The sequence below is a fragment of the Microcebus murinus genome, chromosome 5 (assembly GCF_040939455.1).
Source record: "Microcebus murinus isolate Inina chromosome 5, M.murinus_Inina_mat1.0, whole genome shotgun sequence".
Taxonomy (NCBI): Eukaryota; Metazoa; Chordata; class Mammalia; order Primates; family Cheirogaleidae; genus Microcebus; species Microcebus murinus.
The window spans coordinates 48681035-48698116 of record NC_134108.1 but is presented as its reverse complement, the minus strand read 5'-3'; the positions used below and the strand labels follow the sequence as shown (position 1 = coordinate 48698116).

The 17082-nt window shown below is 35.8% G+C and overlaps 2 protein-coding genes across 6 annotated transcripts in view; one reads left to right on the top strand and one right to left on the bottom strand.

Moving 5' to 3' along the window:
* CDC40 (cell division cycle 40) overlaps nucleotides 1-17082 on the top strand; it is a 487800-nt gene that overhangs the window by 382585 nt on the left and 88133 nt on the right. The gene's annotated exons all lie outside the window — the stretch shown is intronic.
* WASF1 (WASP family member 1) overlaps nucleotides 1-17082 on the bottom strand; it is a 69599-nt gene that overhangs the window by 11521 nt on the left and 40996 nt on the right. For 3 of the 5 annotated variants that reach the window (XM_076003063.1, XM_076003062.1, XM_020287161.2), the window contains 7 exons: nucleotides 12644-12778; nucleotides 9470-9623; nucleotides 8294-8411; nucleotides 6660-6832; nucleotides 4908-5087; nucleotides 3149-3777; nucleotides 2099-2252 (listed from right to left, as the gene is read on the bottom strand). In XM_076003063.1, coding sequence (XP_075859178.1) covers nucleotides 2099-2252; nucleotides 3149-3777; nucleotides 4908-5087; nucleotides 6660-6832; nucleotides 8294-8411; nucleotides 9470-9623; nucleotides 12644-12778 — 1543 coding nt within the window. Of the gene's footprint in view, nucleotides 1-6; nucleotides 2253-3148; nucleotides 3778-4907; nucleotides 5088-6659; nucleotides 6833-8293; nucleotides 8412-9469; nucleotides 9624-12643; nucleotides 12779-17082 lie in introns of those variants that run through there. The other 2 variants (XM_076003064.1, XM_020287162.2) reach the window with 2 other exon arrangements.

The window sequence follows — 17082 nt, the reverse complement described above, 5'->3', positions numbered from 1 at the left end:
CTGAAAAATAAAAAAAAAATCTATCAAACTATTAAGGATATCTACTGCTGGGTTTTACTGATTAACATGTCTACTTCTATTACTAAGAAATCTTCGTGAATTTCCTTCTGTATCCCTCTTAACTGCTTCAACACCAGTATTGTTATGTTTTAGTTATCTGACCACAGTCGAACTTCATAAAAAATATATACTAGTTGCTGCCTTTTGACCAGAGCACACTTAGGAACACAGACTTTAAATTGGGCCATACTTTCTTGAGTTAAATTTGACAATATATATTTTCATGAGGTTTAGAAAAGAACCCCAAATGGCTATCTAATCTCTTGCTCTAAGCTAAGCTACCCAAAAAAGCGAATCAAATCTTGTGTTTATTAATGTCATCAGGAAATGCTTATGTCCAAACAGAATTGCAACAATTGAACTTTGTTCATTATTCCTATTCTACAAAGATTATAGATTAGCTGTATGCCTAAATATCCCCTAAATTATCAAGTTATCAAGTGACCTCATATATTAACTATCAATTGCCACGATAATGCTGCAGAAAATAACATACCTCAAAACTTTGGTATAAGACAATAACCATTCATTTTTGCTGATGAATTTATGGGTTAGTGGACTGAGCTGGGCTAATATTGGCCAGGCATGCTCATCGGTCTACAGTCAGCCAACAGGTGAGCTTGGGCTTCGCTGGCCTAAGATGGCCTCATCTGGAATAGCTCTCTATGAGATTTCTGATCTTCAGTAGGCTAGCCTAGGCTCATTCCCATGGCAGAAGTGGGGTTGAGACAGACAGAGAGACAGAGAGAGAAAGTACTGAAGCTTACAAGGCCTCTTGAGGCCTAGGCTTAGAACTGGCACAATGTCACTTTTGCCACATGCTATTGGCCAAAGCAAGTCTCAGGGACACCCAGGTTCAAGAGTATAGGAACAGAACCCACTTTGTTGATAGCAAGAACCGGAAATTGTATTGCAAAAGGGGTAGACAGGCATGGCTGAAGACCGCCGTCATTTACAATGTACCCAAATCTCATTTAGTCTTTTCTTTAAATAATCTGATAGTAACGGTGTTTCCCCTTCACCCCTGAATCTGGACTATGCAAACATTATCTCATTTTACCATTACAAAATTTAATTTCAAGAACACTGCTAAACTGAAATCAAGGTGTGCTGAAAATAGATGGCAAGTTGAGATTTCAAGACAAGGAGTTGAGAAATACAAATTTTGTGACCATAGAAAAAAATGACATAAAAGCTACCTTACATATTAGACAATGAATCTGTAAAATTAAAAGGAAATTATATAGCTTAAGCTAAATTTTCCTTTACTACCTAGAGCCTACTTTATAATATTTGATAAGCTATCATAAATAGTTTTATTCAAAGAGCAACACCCATGAACTTTTAAAATGAACCATTTATTAAATCAAACTGTTATTCTTAACAGTTATGTAAGTTACATGTATGTTTAAGTCAGAGTATTTCACATGGAAGATTTTTAAACTCCTATAGGCAAGCAAAATTGTATCACACAATATATAAGTGGGAAGGGGGTACTGCTAAACATTCAAATAAGGCAAGTATTTAAAAAACCATAAAACAATAATTAAAAAAAATTCAAGCATTCCTTTAAGAGAATTCAACACTACAAGCTAAATGTACTTTCTGAGTGGATTCATATAATCAAGGCAGTGTTTCTTCTTTTAAAACATCAGGAAATTGAATAAGGCTCATTAATAGATACAGCTGCCCTCAAGATTTCAATCTCAGTCGCTTTCTTTAAATTAAAATTCACGAAGTGCACAATTAAGATATATCAAAAAACTGAATCTGCTACTCTAACAACAGCTGTCCATGCTTAATACTTAAGTGGTTTATTTGACCAAATTATGTCTTTTCAGGGAAAAAAATAAGCCACTGTAAAACATTTAGTTTGAAATTATGCTAATGTTTTTCTTAGAAATAAAAAATTATGGAAGGGTTATTTATAAGGAAAAGAAAGCAAAAACACTAGAATGACCAAACATTTTCAAAGAACAAGCACCACAAAGGACATCTGCATTCAGTTTTATAATATTTATCAATGTATTTTTCTTACTCCAACCAATCTACTTCATCAAATTCTGAATCATCTTCTGAATCACTATATTCCACAGCAATACGGCGAGACAGAATGGTAGCAACATCGTTTTCAATGCGTTCATGTTTAGCTTCCTGTTCACGCTGCTCTTCTACTTTGCGTAGCTGAATACCTGATACGGCAAATCCAAAACATTCATTTTAAAAATGAAATATTAAGTGCCAGATATTATTACTCTTTCTGGAATAAAACCAAACACACATGAGAAATACTAATAGAGAAATAAAAAGATTTAAAAAGAATTTGAGGGAATCATATGTAGAGAGGCATTAGATCATTCATTATGTTATCATCTATGATATTAGTTGATTAAACCTACCAGATATCCCAATGGATGTCTACAATTTATTTATCTGTCATGGTCTACTGTACCTCCCTGCTCACCACCCCCTACAAATTAAATCAGGTAATACAATTCTTCTATCACCTCTCTGGTCAAATAAACACTGTTGAATATATTTTCTGTGGTCTCATTATCCTCCACGCTTGAGGGAAAGGCACTATTATTATTCTATTCTCTTTATGTCTGGTGTATAGTAGTTGCTTAGGAAATGTTGACTGCATAAATAAATGAATATGAGAAGCCTTTCCTTTGTTACAAAGGAAGGAAACTTACTCCTTTAAAGACATCTGGTAGAGCAAGTGTCACTGATAACCCAAATAAACAGCCTTAAGAATGAAGAAAATGCTATTTTAAAGGAGTTAATACACATATTAAGCACAAAGAGTTTTAATTAAATTTTCTATAACATTTAACTCTGAGATTTTAAATTTCTCAAACATTTTAAGAATTCCTATGAAGTATGAAAATTAAATAATTAAATGTGATATATTTTCTTGAAAATGACTTAAAATATAAGTTGGACATAGCTTTACTTTCTAAAGGCCATTTGTACAAAAACATGATCACCTAAAATTTTATAAATGAAGGACACATTACTGTCTTAAATATTTAGAAAGTTTCCAGTGCTAACATAGTAATGTTTTTCATAGCTCTGAGAAAATTACCTTTCCGTATTGCTTCCAGTAGTACACTCCTGGCATCACTGATTACAGGTAGGGTTGATGGATGACGCTTTGGCTCAGAAGCAGGTATAACTTGTGATGGAGGAGATGGAGGCATTAATGGAACATGGGGACCTGGGGCAGTGGATGGAGTTGGATGTAGCCCAGAGGGAGGATGAGCAAGAGCTGCAACTGTGACAGGTGATGATGGTCGAATGCCAGGTGGAGGCAGAGGAGGCGGTGGTGGGGGTGGAGGCAGCCCCTGAACTTCACCTTGTGGGAGTGGATGAACTGGTACAGTCTCACATACTGGGGCAGCTCTAGCTACTGGTGGAGAGGGCTGTACTAGAGGAGGTGCAATTGGAGGAGGAGCTGGGTGAAGAACTCCAGGGGCAATCTGAAGAGGAGCTGGAGGTGGTGGTACTGCTGGAGCTTGCAAAGCAGTGGTTGGAGGTGGAGGTGGGGGAGGTACTGGTGGGGGAGGAGTTGAAGTCATTGAAGCTCTTAATGAGGAAGTTGACAAGGCAGATGGAAGAGGTGGTGGAGGAGGTGGGGGAGTGGGGCTCACAAACACAGGTGTTCTGCCTGTAGCTGGTGACTGAGGGCGATTTTCTATCAAACCTGTAGCAGAACTGAAATGATAAAAGAGATCCTAGCAAGTTATTAAAAGAGAAAAACCTGAAGAGAAAAATCTAACCACATAAACTATAAATGACTATCAGTAACTAAATCACAGTAGATGCATTAACATGCTCCTACAGAAATTTAAATTCTTCAACAATGTTTAGAAAGAAATGAGAACTAAAAGTACATCAATAAAAAAATTAATAAGTGGTACTTTGGTTTGTAATATTCTAAACAATCTCATCCTCTCATGCAACTTTCATGATCACTCATTTAATGCTTACTTTGATAAACAAATGCTAATTTATACACTGTAATATGAGTCTATGTAATGACTCGTATTGTTATCAGATTGCAATACTTGTGGCCAATACAATGCTGTATTTATACTAAAACTGTTAAGAGTCATCATATGTCCTTTTAGTTCAGTCAATGACAACTAACTACAAACCACAAAGGAAATTTACAGCTCTCTTTCTTCCTGAAGATGAGATATCAAATGAGTTAGTGACAGAGGCTAGTTTTTTTTAACTGAAAATTGTAAATTTGATCTCTATTAGAAAATTTTTCCAATAGAGAATATTTCTCTATTGAAAATTTGTGATTTGGATAACTGATACAATTAAGTTTTGGAATAGTTTTACTGAAAGATTACAAGCATCTGCCAATTCTCTCTGAAATTCTTAAAGTATTTTTCTTAATTATCAAATTAACACCCATAACCACACATCTTTGGGTATCATTTGTCAGACTCTTAACACATTCCAAACATTCTTAATTTTTCTTATTACAATGCACATAAGCTTGATAACAAAGCTATATAATAAAATGAAACACACTTTAAAGTAAATTGTTATTAGCCAAACTTTCCCAGAAGAATGTGTCAGCTCTAGTCAGAGGATGGCAAGTTACATCCCATAGGTCAAATCGGACCTGCTCCTTGTTTTTATAAATACAATTTTACTGAAACACAGACACATTCATTTATGTACAGTTTATGGCTGCTTTCATTGAACAATGGCAGAATTGAGTACCTGAGACAGACACTAAATGCCCAGAAAGCCAAAACTATTTACTATCTGGTCTTTTAAAGGAAAAAATTACTGACCTCTCAGATCACATGCTTGTCCCAACATACCTGATACAGGTGGGTATGGGTTTCGCATCTCCTGCTCCATGCATCGGCGGAGGTGGAGGTGGTTCATGTGGTCTGACTAATACCCTTTCCTCAGCTCTAGTCAGAAGCTCACTCATCTGACTAAATGGCAAGGCAGAAAGTGAATAAGATCCATCCATATGATCCACGTATGTCTGAGGTCTAAAAGAAACATACGGTATCAGTGTATTTTTGTTGAATTATTGGAGAAACAGAGTGTTCTACAGGAGATAATATTTAAAATTTATCTGTTGAATGCCAATATTTTAATGATTTTTAAGAAATTTTTCAGATATGTATTACATTAACCCTGATTTTAAAACAAAGAATGCTATTCACAATGCACTTTTACTTGCTAATTTAGGTTTATTATGATGACCATCAGTTATTTTATTATTTTATGATAGAATACTAAGTCAATTCACAAGGATGAAAAGTATTACATAAAAGTCTTACAAACAAGAAAATAATTAACTTGTAGCAAATTGTGTTCAAAGCTATCTGCCTCTATTTCATTGTTATCTTTACAAGAAGGTGCCAGTGACAGAAAGGTAGGCTATGAAAACTGGAATTTTCTACTACTAGGATACCTTGTTGCTCGCTAACATAAATGCCTTCCATAAGTCTTGCACCAGGGAAAAAGGCCTCCCTGATACTAGCACCACATCGTTACCTAGCTACATTGTTTCTGTCCTTTTGGTGTTTTCAAAAATGCTAGGGTACTCAGAAAATAGCTGAGCAAAATAGCAACATGTAACTTAGATTTAAGCAAAACTTCAGACATTTTGAGCATGTGAAGGTTTATAAATATTTATTTACTGAAATGCATTCTGAGGATGAAGTTAGGTTTAATAGATGTGCACAGAATAAGTCAGAAATTATTGTATTTACCACTAGTAGGTCAGATAAATACCTTAATTACTCAACTGCAGTAGAAATAGATGCTTAACTACAAATTACTAATTTTTTAAAATCTCAATACTTTCAGTTTTTTTTCTTTCAGTACTATAGATAAATAGTACCTCTCAGATATATATTTTTCCTAAAATAGGTCAGGATATTTCACACTTATGGCCTGACAAATGACATGTATTATTCAAAAGAAAACCTTAAGCTCTTTTCTATTCAAAATAACTAAGACTATACCCAAATAAACGTCTTCACAGGGAGATTGTTTGCTGTGGTGGCATGCTACTTAGATAGGATTCCTGGCCACTGAGAAAGGAAAAGGACCTATTCTGTATTTTTGCAAAAGGGGATGAGTAATTTTATTTGAAAGTCCTGATACATATAAGGTGAGAGATGTGGTAAAGAAAGTAAGTCAGGGGAAAGAAAAAGGAACAAAATAGAACCCCTTCTCAACTCCTATTTTACATAAAACAAATTAATAATACCTCAAAAAAAATTCCAGACCTTGCTCCTCTATTATGAAATTCTAGCAGACTTTGCCTGAAATATTGAGAGGGAGTTGAGATTTCTGAAAGTTAAAACAATGCTAAAGATTATCTATTCCAACCACCTCTTTCTACAGATGACAAAACTGAGGTGCAGGTATAAAAATCTCCTACCCAAGACTTTCGTAGGCTCACAGTGGTTGGGGTTTTTAAATCATCACTATAACAGGGTCTGCCAGTTCAACAGTTTAGGACTTAAGACTTAGAAATACAGGTATTATAAATAAAGTCAATGTTTTATCCATTAATTTTTTTAAAAGACAAAAAAAAGAAAAGAAACCTTGTTTCAAAGTGAGAGGCTGGGCCATTAGCAACTTCAATATGCTTATGTAACAGATTAGCATCATCTTCAGCCAGCTCTGGACCTTGGGCCAGCTTCTGCCATTCTCTCCGCCTGTCATGAGGTGCTCTTGGCACTTTTTCTGGTTCATGAGGACGATCTAGATTTTTCTGCTATAACAGATGTATTGAAATAAAGCCAAATGCTGAAGTTCTAATTTTTAAAAAGAGGTTACAATAATCAAAATAAAATTTTAATATCAACATTGTCATCATAGTATAGTACAAGTAATACCAAGACAGTTCATGTGTACATTCAGAGTTAAATCTTAGCTAGTGTGCTATAATCCCAGTTTCTTGTCATGTTTTTGAATCCCTACTTTGAACTGATATATCAGATACAAAATAATATGCCTAAATAATAAAACTAGAGGTCAGAAAGTCATTTCAGATGAAAAAAAATTCACCAACCCTTCTTTCCCTATCTATGGGTTTGAAATTTCTACCACAAATGGCACTAACTCTAACCAAAACATGAAAATTTACTAAGGTTATGTTATCTGATTAGCTAGAAAACATATCATAAAAATCCAATTATTCAATTAACCCATAATAATTGTGTCTCTCAACAGAAAACAAAAAGTGACTCAAATTGGGGGAGAAAGCATAGAAAGATCTAGAGTAGATATAACAAATTTGAATACCCAAAGAGCCCAAGCAGATAACATACATGAATAAAGCCAGTCAGGTGTAAGATGGGGCATGCAGTGAACTAGATAGACATGTCCATCTAAGGAATTCCAGTTAAAAAATTTGACGGCAGACAAAACACTGCCTGCAGGCATAATCTGGCTTGCAAATCAGCAGTTTGCAAATTTGCAGTTTGCTAGCTAGAGTGCTTGGGTATCTCATAGCACAGAAGATGATAAAAGAAGGGCATTTTAGGAATTGAGAAAAGTAGAGATAACTATAGGAGAAACAGAGGGTTGATGAAAACAGACTCTGCCTCCCTCATAATTCAGCCTAAACTCAACTTTGCTTCCTCCTTCTATATTTTCAATCATCATTAACATTAAATAAAGCATATCCAAGTGAATTTTATTAGAAAGTAGAGAATGATAACAGAAGAAAGATACTAGGGATTTCGTGAGAATACAATAACCTTTCCAAAACATTTAAGAAATATTAAGGATATACTGTGGCAAGAAAATAGTAGTTTAATCTACATTACCTATATCTAAACACTAATGTTCCTTTGTTCCTCCTTACCAGAATGTCATTCTCTTCCCTGGTCTATGTAATTCCTATCTGTTCTTCAATGTTCATTAATAAGTTTTGTTGGAAGTGTTTATTGACCCTGTTTGCTGGCTTAAACAGTTGCTATTTTGTGCCACCTAAACCCTCCATGCAAACCTCTGCTATGGCACTTATTATACCATACTCTAATAATCTAATTGCTCATCTGCTCCCCATTAGGCTGTGTTCTTTCTGTGTAGTAATAAAGACTTCAGTATTTGATTATATGAATCCAGTAAAATAAAATGTCAAACAAAGTATGGGACTAGTATAGTTCCATATATGCAACAAAAAACAAATATACCAAAAAACTTCAATTTTCTGAACCTCTTGTAATACCTTTTGTTTCCTCTTTTCCTTCCTCTTATCCTCTGTATCTTGCAACATTTTTTCTTTCCACAGATCGAAGAAATATGAAGGATTGGTATAAAACTTCAAACCTTCTTTACCATCATCTCTGAAATATAAAATATCAATTAAAATACACATTAGTAAGACTTAAAGAGGCAACCGGAATAGACTTTTACTAAAATGTTTATTCTCTTACAGTAATGAAATATGGTATGTTAAAATATAGCCAAAATTAGAATATTGCACCAATAGAAAATTTCATCCAAATCAGAAACGAAACTAAGAAAAATGGAAAACCAAATACTTTTCTGAGTTGGTACTAATACTTTAAAGTACAGCTGGGCAATTTTCATTCCTAACTTCTGCAGAATACCAAATTTTCTAAAAGTCCTTTGGGAAATTCCAATAATCACAAATAGTTCCACCAAATATAAAAGGCTGATAAGACAGTAACATCATTTAGAATAGAGAAAGTTTACAGAGTTTCTGCCAATACTCTAATTTACTCATTATCTTACTAAATCCAAAAGATATCACCTAATTAATAGTCATTCTAACAGTCACATTTATATCCAATGACCTGCATAATGACTTACAATTTCAAATAACTATTTGAATATTATTTTGTTCAGGATATGTGTTGCACATCTCAAATTGCCCACTTAATAAATCCTATGAAAAGGCTCCAAAGAAAGGCTAATTCTAGAATTTATTTTAAATATTAAAAAACATTTTTAAAACAGATACTACATATTCATACTGTAAGACATTAATGTATACAGATCAAAAGTAGACAAAATAAGCAAAAATTATATTCATTTTGTTAGTAGGGTAGAATTGTAACCTCTTTTTAACTTTTCTATATGATTAAAAATTAAACTAAAAAGACAATAACAACTCTCTATCTGTTCACATTAAGTTTGCCAGTGGCTTTTCTTAATAATACATGTCAAAACAATTCCCTTGAATAGGTCTTGACTTTTGTATGCCAGAAACTTAGGAACTCATCTAGTGAATAAAGCAAAGGTTTTCTCAAGATAGTGGATAGGAAGGACTCTGTGTGTTGGCTATAAGTACAATAAGATAAAAAATGTTTGGGGATTTAGCATTTAAATAATAAGTCTGAGATAAATAACAGGCCCTCTTATTTATTAGCTTACTGACCTATAAGGAGTGAGTATATTGAGAGGTGGAGGCTGTTCACAAACATCATATGTCTCCTGTAATGGAATAGGCAAAGTCTTGCGATCAAAAAGCTGCTGATCTTGAATTGTAGAACTTCGGAAAGCTTTTCTCATTGTTATATCTTGCAAAGACACTAAAACAAAAATCAAGAATTCATTTTATTAAGATGATTTAATAGAAGGACAAATTAATATACTGCATTTGTTTTAAAGTCAGCATGGCTCAAGAGGCTGTGACCTTAATGGCTTATCCTCTAGAAACAATATTTTAAATGTTCTATTGTTAAATTTAACCCAATCATTCTGTGCCTAATTTTTCCAATCAGATGGTTTTTGTTTTTTTTTTTTGAGACAGAGTCTCGCTTGTTGCCCAGGCTAGAGTGAGTGCCGTGGCGTCAGCCTAGCTCACAGCAACCTCAAACTCCTGGGCTCAAGCAATCCTGCTGCCTCAGCCTCCCGAGGGGCTGGGACTACAGGAATGCCCCACCATGCCCGCTAGTTTTATATATATATTAGTTGGCCAATTAATTTCTTTCTATTTATAGTAGAGACGGGGTCTCGCTCTTGCTCAGGCTGGTTTCGAACTCCTGACCTCGAGCAATCCGCCCGCCTCAGCCTCCCAGAGTGCTAGGATTACAGGCGTGAGCCACCGCGCCCGGCTAATCAGATGGGTTTTAATACAACATTTGACTTCTAAGTCACTTAAGATCCCAGTGATACCTGAAGCATACCTACATTTCTCATGAAATACACCTTTTCTTTTCTCTACCTGCCACCCTGGACCCCCACCAACTTAGATTCTCTTGTTCTATAATCTTTTTGTTCCCCATCTCCCTTTATTCCTTCTTTTTAGCTTACACCAATAACTCTGAAAGGAATTATTTATTAGTGGCATTCCAGGCTAAACACACTGCTGACCTCTATGCTATATGTACTATAAATATTACACTTGTATTATAAATTTAAAACAAATTTTACTATACAGAAAATTTTTTCAAGTAGTGGGCAATCTATATTATTCTCTCCTTTACTTACCTTTTATCTGTACTATAAGGATTTCTACCTAACTATAAGTTCTTGAAGACTGAGACTGTCTTATACATTGTATTCCCAGTAACTAGCACAACCTCATCACATATATACTTTAAAAATAACTTCATTTACTCATTTTCTTTTGGACTGTGCATTATGTTAAAATGAGAAATGTACCAAAATACTGCATTCTTAACTCTTACAGTGATTTCTTGATATTAAAAAATTAGGTAATTTCTTATACATCTAATATGGCCTAAGTACACAAATGCTTTATACCATACAAGGTCAGCACTGAACAATCATAACAATTCTTCAATTATTTTTCTCCCCAAAATAATAGCTCTATCATCTTCATAAGTAAAAAAGCAAAATACACTCAATGTGAATGTTTGGGCCTATGGTGCAGGTGGAGCAATGAGGCAATACATGTTACAACATGAATGAACCTTAAAAACATAATGTTAAGTGAAAGAGCCAGTCACAAAAGACCATATAGTGTATGTATATTCATTCATATGAAATGTCCAGAATAGGCAAATCCATACAGATAGAAAATAGTCTAGTGACTGCTTGGGGCTGAGGGGAAAGTGAAATGGACAATGACTGCTAATGAGTACAGGGCTTCTTCTTGGAGTGATAAAAATATTCTAAGACTTATTATGGTAACATTGAATATGCTAAAAAACAATGAATTGCACACTTCAACTTTAGATGGTGGACAAATTGCAAGGTAGGGTGTGAAATACATCTTAATAAAGTTTTAATTTTTTTTTAAAGTACTGGTTTTTTTTCTTGCATCCAGAGCTGTAAGTTTGTATCTTTCCAAGCCATAGAAACTTAGCATGGTAAGTATTTGCCTCTCCTTATTTATACATTAAATCAGATTATTTCAAAAGTAAATGGTTCAATCACTAAGACATCTATCCATCATTATATTATTTAATTTGTTTCCAGTGATATCCTTAATATTTTATTATTCAAGTTTAGGTCTATTATATAATTTGTATTTATACTAAAAGTTATTCAACTAAAAATATTTTGTAGAGAAGGTTATAAGAAATTTACATTAAACATTCTCTATTGCAGATAAGTGAAAATAATGTCTTTGTTGTTTCATTTCTTTTTGTTAAAAAAAAAAAAATCAAGCTGGGCGCAGTGGCTCACGCCTGTAATCCTAGCTCTTGGGAGGCCGAGGCGGGCGGATTGCTCGAGTTCAGGAGTTCGAAACCACCCTGAGCAAGAGCGAGACCCCGTCTCTACTATAAATGGAAAGAAATTAATTGGCCAACTAAAAATATATACAAAAAATTAGCCGGGCATGGTGGCGCATGCCTGTAGTCCCAGTTACTCAGGAGGCTGAGGCAGGAGGATCACTTGAGCCCAGGAGTTTGAGGTTGCTGTGAGCTAGGCTGACGCCATGGCACTCACTCTGGACAACAAAGCGAGACTCTGTCTCAAAAAAAAAAAAATCAGAGGCATTTGTGAAACATCAGCAATGTATTCTGTTAGGGATAATATGTGCTTTGCCACTAAGTTTCCGCTATTATTTACCCCATAGTATGGCTTTTTTATCTGATACTCTTGATTCAATAACTTGGTATAGAATATTTCTGCCCTAAATATGAGCAATTTGTTTTTAAAAAGTGCATTTAAAGTAAAAAGTAGCATTAAATTAAATAACAAATCAGACTTTAGCAAAATGAACATACAAAAGCATATTAAAAGGAGTTACATTCTTACAGACTCAAACCTAAGGATTTTAGGTAATTTTTAAATAATTTGTATTTCTAAGATAAAACTATACAAATAAATTAAAAGGGAGAGAAGAGAAAGAAAATTGAGGAAAAAACTATAGTTCAAATGTCTTCTTTATGTCAAAACATTAAAGGCTGTTTAGTGTACAAAAAGAGGAGATAAAAAGGAGTAGGAAAGAAAAGCCATAAGAGTCATGCTGATGGCATTTACAGATAATTTATTACAACATATATACCAAAGGACATGAGTAAAAAGATTTGTAATAAATTCATGCTTAGATACTGCTCTTAAATATATCACTTATCTCATCCTCATCTAACTTAAAATATATATGTAGACAAAAACATAATATAAATAAACTTACATTCTTCTTCCTTAGGATCAAGCTGTGTAACACTAACAGATAAACGGTCCACACGTTCTTGCAATGAGTTAACTCTGAAGGAAAAACTATGTGCTTCATTGAATAATTCTCCAAATATATCTTCAGCATATTTACCTAAGCAAAAATGAAACATATACCATAAAATTTAATGTGATCAGAAATAAACACTAAATGATATAACATTTAAAAGTGGCATCCTGTTGAATTTGGCATTTATTTGAAACTATAGTTGACCCTTGAACAACACAGGTTTGAACTGGGCTGGTCCACTTATATAGGGATTTTTTTCAATAAATATATTGGAAATTTTTTTTAGAAATTTGCAACAATTTGGAAAAGCCTGCAGTTGAGTCACATAGCCTAGAAATATCAAATAATGAAGAAAAGTTAAATATGTCACGAATGCATAAAATATACATAGATACTAGTCTATCATTTCCTACCGTAAAATATACATGAATCTATTATAAAAAGTTAAAATTTATCAAAACTTATGCACATGAACACAAACTATACTTAGTGCCACTGACAGTCAAGAAAAATGTAAACAAATGTAAAGATGTAGTATTAAATCAACATTGAATAAAATTAACTATTATACAAACTATATTACTATAATAATTTCATAGCCACCTCCTGTTGATTGCAGTGAGCAAGTGCAATCAAGTGTTGCAAGCATTCACTTAAAATGCTGTGTGATCAGTTCGTCTCTAGTAAACTGAGTATCACAGTAGAAAGTAATCTCTTGTGGTTCTTGCATATTTCTTATGTTTACTGCAATACCACAAACTTTGAATAATACCATGGGACCCATATCTAGTGCCACTAGTGATGCTGGAAATGTTCCCAAGAAGCAGAGAAAAGTCACATCATTATAAGAAAAAGCTGAATTGCTTAATATGTCCCCTAGATGGAGGCCTATAACTGCAACTGCCTGCTATTTCAAGGTAAATGAATCCAGTGAAAGGACCATTGTTAGTAACAAAAAAAGAAAGAAAAGGAAATTCATGAAACAGTTTCTGTAGCTATGTCAGCAAGCACAAAAACCTTATCCTTTTTTGTAAAATATCTTTTTATCTCATTGAAAATGCAGCCTTTTTGTAGATGCAGGATTACTATAAGAAAGGCACACCTATAGACTAATCTGATTCGGAGGGGGAAAGAGAAGGTATCATGTGACAACTTAAAACAAAAGGAAGGTGGAGGATCTAAAGCTGGAGAATTTAATGCCAGCAAAGGATGGTTTGATACTTTTAGAAAGAGGTTTGGTTTTAAAAAACGTCAAGGTAATAGGAGAAGCAGCTTCTGTCAACTAAGTGGCAGCAGATGAGTTCCTAGACACCATTAAGAAAATCACTGAGGAGAAAGGATATCTGCCTGAATAGTTTTTTTTTTTTTTTTTGAAACAGTGTCTCACTCTGTTGCCCGGGCTAGAGTGCCATGGTGTCAGCCTCACTCACAGCAACCTCAAACTCCTGGGCTCAAGTGATCCTTCTGCCTCAGCCTCCTGAGTAGCTGGGTCTACAGGCATGCTCCACGATGCCTGGCTAATTTTTTCTATATATTTTTAGTTGGCCAGCTAATTTCCTTCTATTTTTAGTAGAGACAGGGTCTCACTCTTGCTCAGGCTGGACTGGAACTCCTGAGCTCAAACAATCCTGCCATCTCGGCTTCCCAGAGTGCTAGGATTACAGGTGTGAGCCACCGTGCCCGGTTTGAGTAGATTTTTAATGCAGGTGAAACTACTCTATTCTGGAAAAGAAAGGCCACAAAGCACATTCAGTAGTAAGGAAGAAAATCAAGCCCCAGGATTTCAGGCAGGAAGGGATAGGCTAACTCTACTGTTTTGTGCAAATGCAATTGGGTTTATGATGCAGACTGCGCTTATCTGTAAAAGCTGCTAACCCCCAAGCCTTGAAGGCAAGAGATAAACACTAGCTGCCAGTCTTTTGGTTGTACAACAACAAGGCCTGGACAAGGAGAACCCTCTTTCTGGATTGGTTCCATAGATGCTTTGTCCCTGAAGTGAGGAAGTATCTTGCTAGTGATGAACTGCCTTTAAAGTTCTTGTGATACTGGACAATGCCCCTGGCTACCCAGAACCCCATGAGTTCAGCACCAAAGGTGTCAAAGTGCTGCAGTCCCCGACCCCCAGTCCACAGCCTGTTAAGAACTGGGCCACACAGCAGGAGGTGAGGGGTAGGTGAGCAAGCCAAGCTTTATCTGTATTTACAGCTGCTCCCCATTATTTGCATCACCGCCTGAGTTCTGCCTCTTGTCATATCAGTGGTGGCATTAGTTTCTCATGAGCCTGAACCCTACTGTAAACTGCACGTGTGAAGGATCTAGGTTGCACACTTCTTATGAGAATCTCATGCCTAATTATCTGAGGTGGAGCTGAGGCAGTGATGCTAGCACTGGGGAGTGGCTGAAAATACTCAGATTATCATTAGCAGAGAGGTTTGACTGCACAGAGACCATATTGATAATAAATCAATCACTTGCTGACTCATATTGAAACCCTATCGCTGAGTTGCAAGTGACAATTATCTGCATCTGGTGGCAGGCTTTACAGTGGCAAGTGAGCATCTTACTTCAATTGTACAGCTGCACCTGGTGGCAGGCTTTAAAGTCAGAATCTGACACTTATTTTAGTCTGCGCGTGGCCTGTCCATTATTCTATTTATCACTTCCATCCTCACCTCTTTCCCACACTGCGCGCTTGTCTCAGTCACAGTTTGGGTAAGCCCACAAGCTAACCCGAACAAAAATGAGTAAAAAACAAATGTTGCTGGAGAGCTTCTTTGAAAAGGGGGAAAGACCCACTGATGAAACAGCAAAAGGCTAAGACTTCCAACAAAATGAAAGCTGCATTTAAAAGAAAATACCAAGTCCTACTTAAATCACAGGTTCACGGCAATAGGTGATTCATATTCTCCAAGCCCACTTTATACATGTGGTAACCAAAGCCATGAAACCTTCAAAACTGCTTCGCCATATGGAGACCAAGCACCTTGCATTAAAAGACAAGCCTTTGGAGTTTTTCAAAAGAAAAAAATGTCAACATGAAGAATTGGAGGCCACCACTACTTCATGAAATGTGTCTGCACTGAGAGCATCATTCTTAGTGGCTAACCACATTGCTAAGGCTAAGAAGCCCTTTACTACTGGTGAAGAGTTGTCCTGCCTTCTATTAAGGACATTTGCCGTGAACTTTTAGGAGGCTGCAGTTCAAAAGGTGGCACATGTTCCTCTTTTGGCTAGCACCATAACTAGATGAATAGATGAAACAGCACAGGATACTGAGGCACAACTGTTAGAGAGGATTAATGAGTCACTGTGGTATGCAATCCAGGTTGATGAGTCTACTGATGTTGACAACAGGCAAAAATACCGGTTTTTGTGCAATATATTTTTCAGGAGGATGTGTTATGTGCACTTTTGTTGCCAACCAACACCACAGCTGCAGAACTATTCAAGTCTTTGAATGATTACATATTGGGAAAACTGAATTGGTCATTTTGTGTCGGTATATGCACTGATGGAGTGGCTGCCATGACTGGACAGCTTTCTGGTTTCCCTACATGGGTCAAAGAGTTCGCATCTGAATGTTAGTCTATGCACTGTGTCATCCATAGAGAAATGCTGGCTAGCTGAAAAATGTCACCTGAACTAAACATTTTGGAACATGTGATTAAAATGATCAACATTAAAGTACATGCCCTTAACTCACATCTGTTTGCACAGCTCTGTGAGAAGATGGACGCAGAGCACACACGTCTTCTCTTATACACAGAAGTGAGGTGGCTTTCTAAAGGTAGATCTCTGGCCAGAGTTTATTAGTTATGAGAGTCACTCTAGAAATTTCTTCTAGAAAAACAGTCACCACTAGCAGCACATTTCAGTGACACAGAATGGGTCCTAAAACTTACTTACTTGTGTGACATATTCAATTTGCTTAATGAACTCAATCTGTCACTGCAGGAGAGAACAACTGTGTTTAAGTTGGCAGATAAAGTAGCTGCATTCAAAGCCAAACTGGAATTATGAGGGCAACAAGTGAACATTGGGATTTTTGGCATGTTTCAAACATTAGCAGAAAATTTGAAAGAGAATGAGCCAGGGCCTTCTTTTTCCCAGCTGGTGCATGATCACCTATCTCAGCTTTCAAAAGAGTTTGAGCATTACTTCCCAACCACAAAAAGACCCCAGACTGGGAAGGAATGGATCCTCAACCCACTTGTGAATAACCCAGGTGAACTGACTTTGTCCGTGCTAGAAGAGGATCAACTGCTTGAGATCACAAATGACAGTGGCCTTAAAAGCATGTGTGAGATAACTTCAAGTCTCTATACATTCTGGATTAAAAGTCAAGGCGGAACATCCTGAGATTGCCACAAAAGCACTGAAAAGCCTGC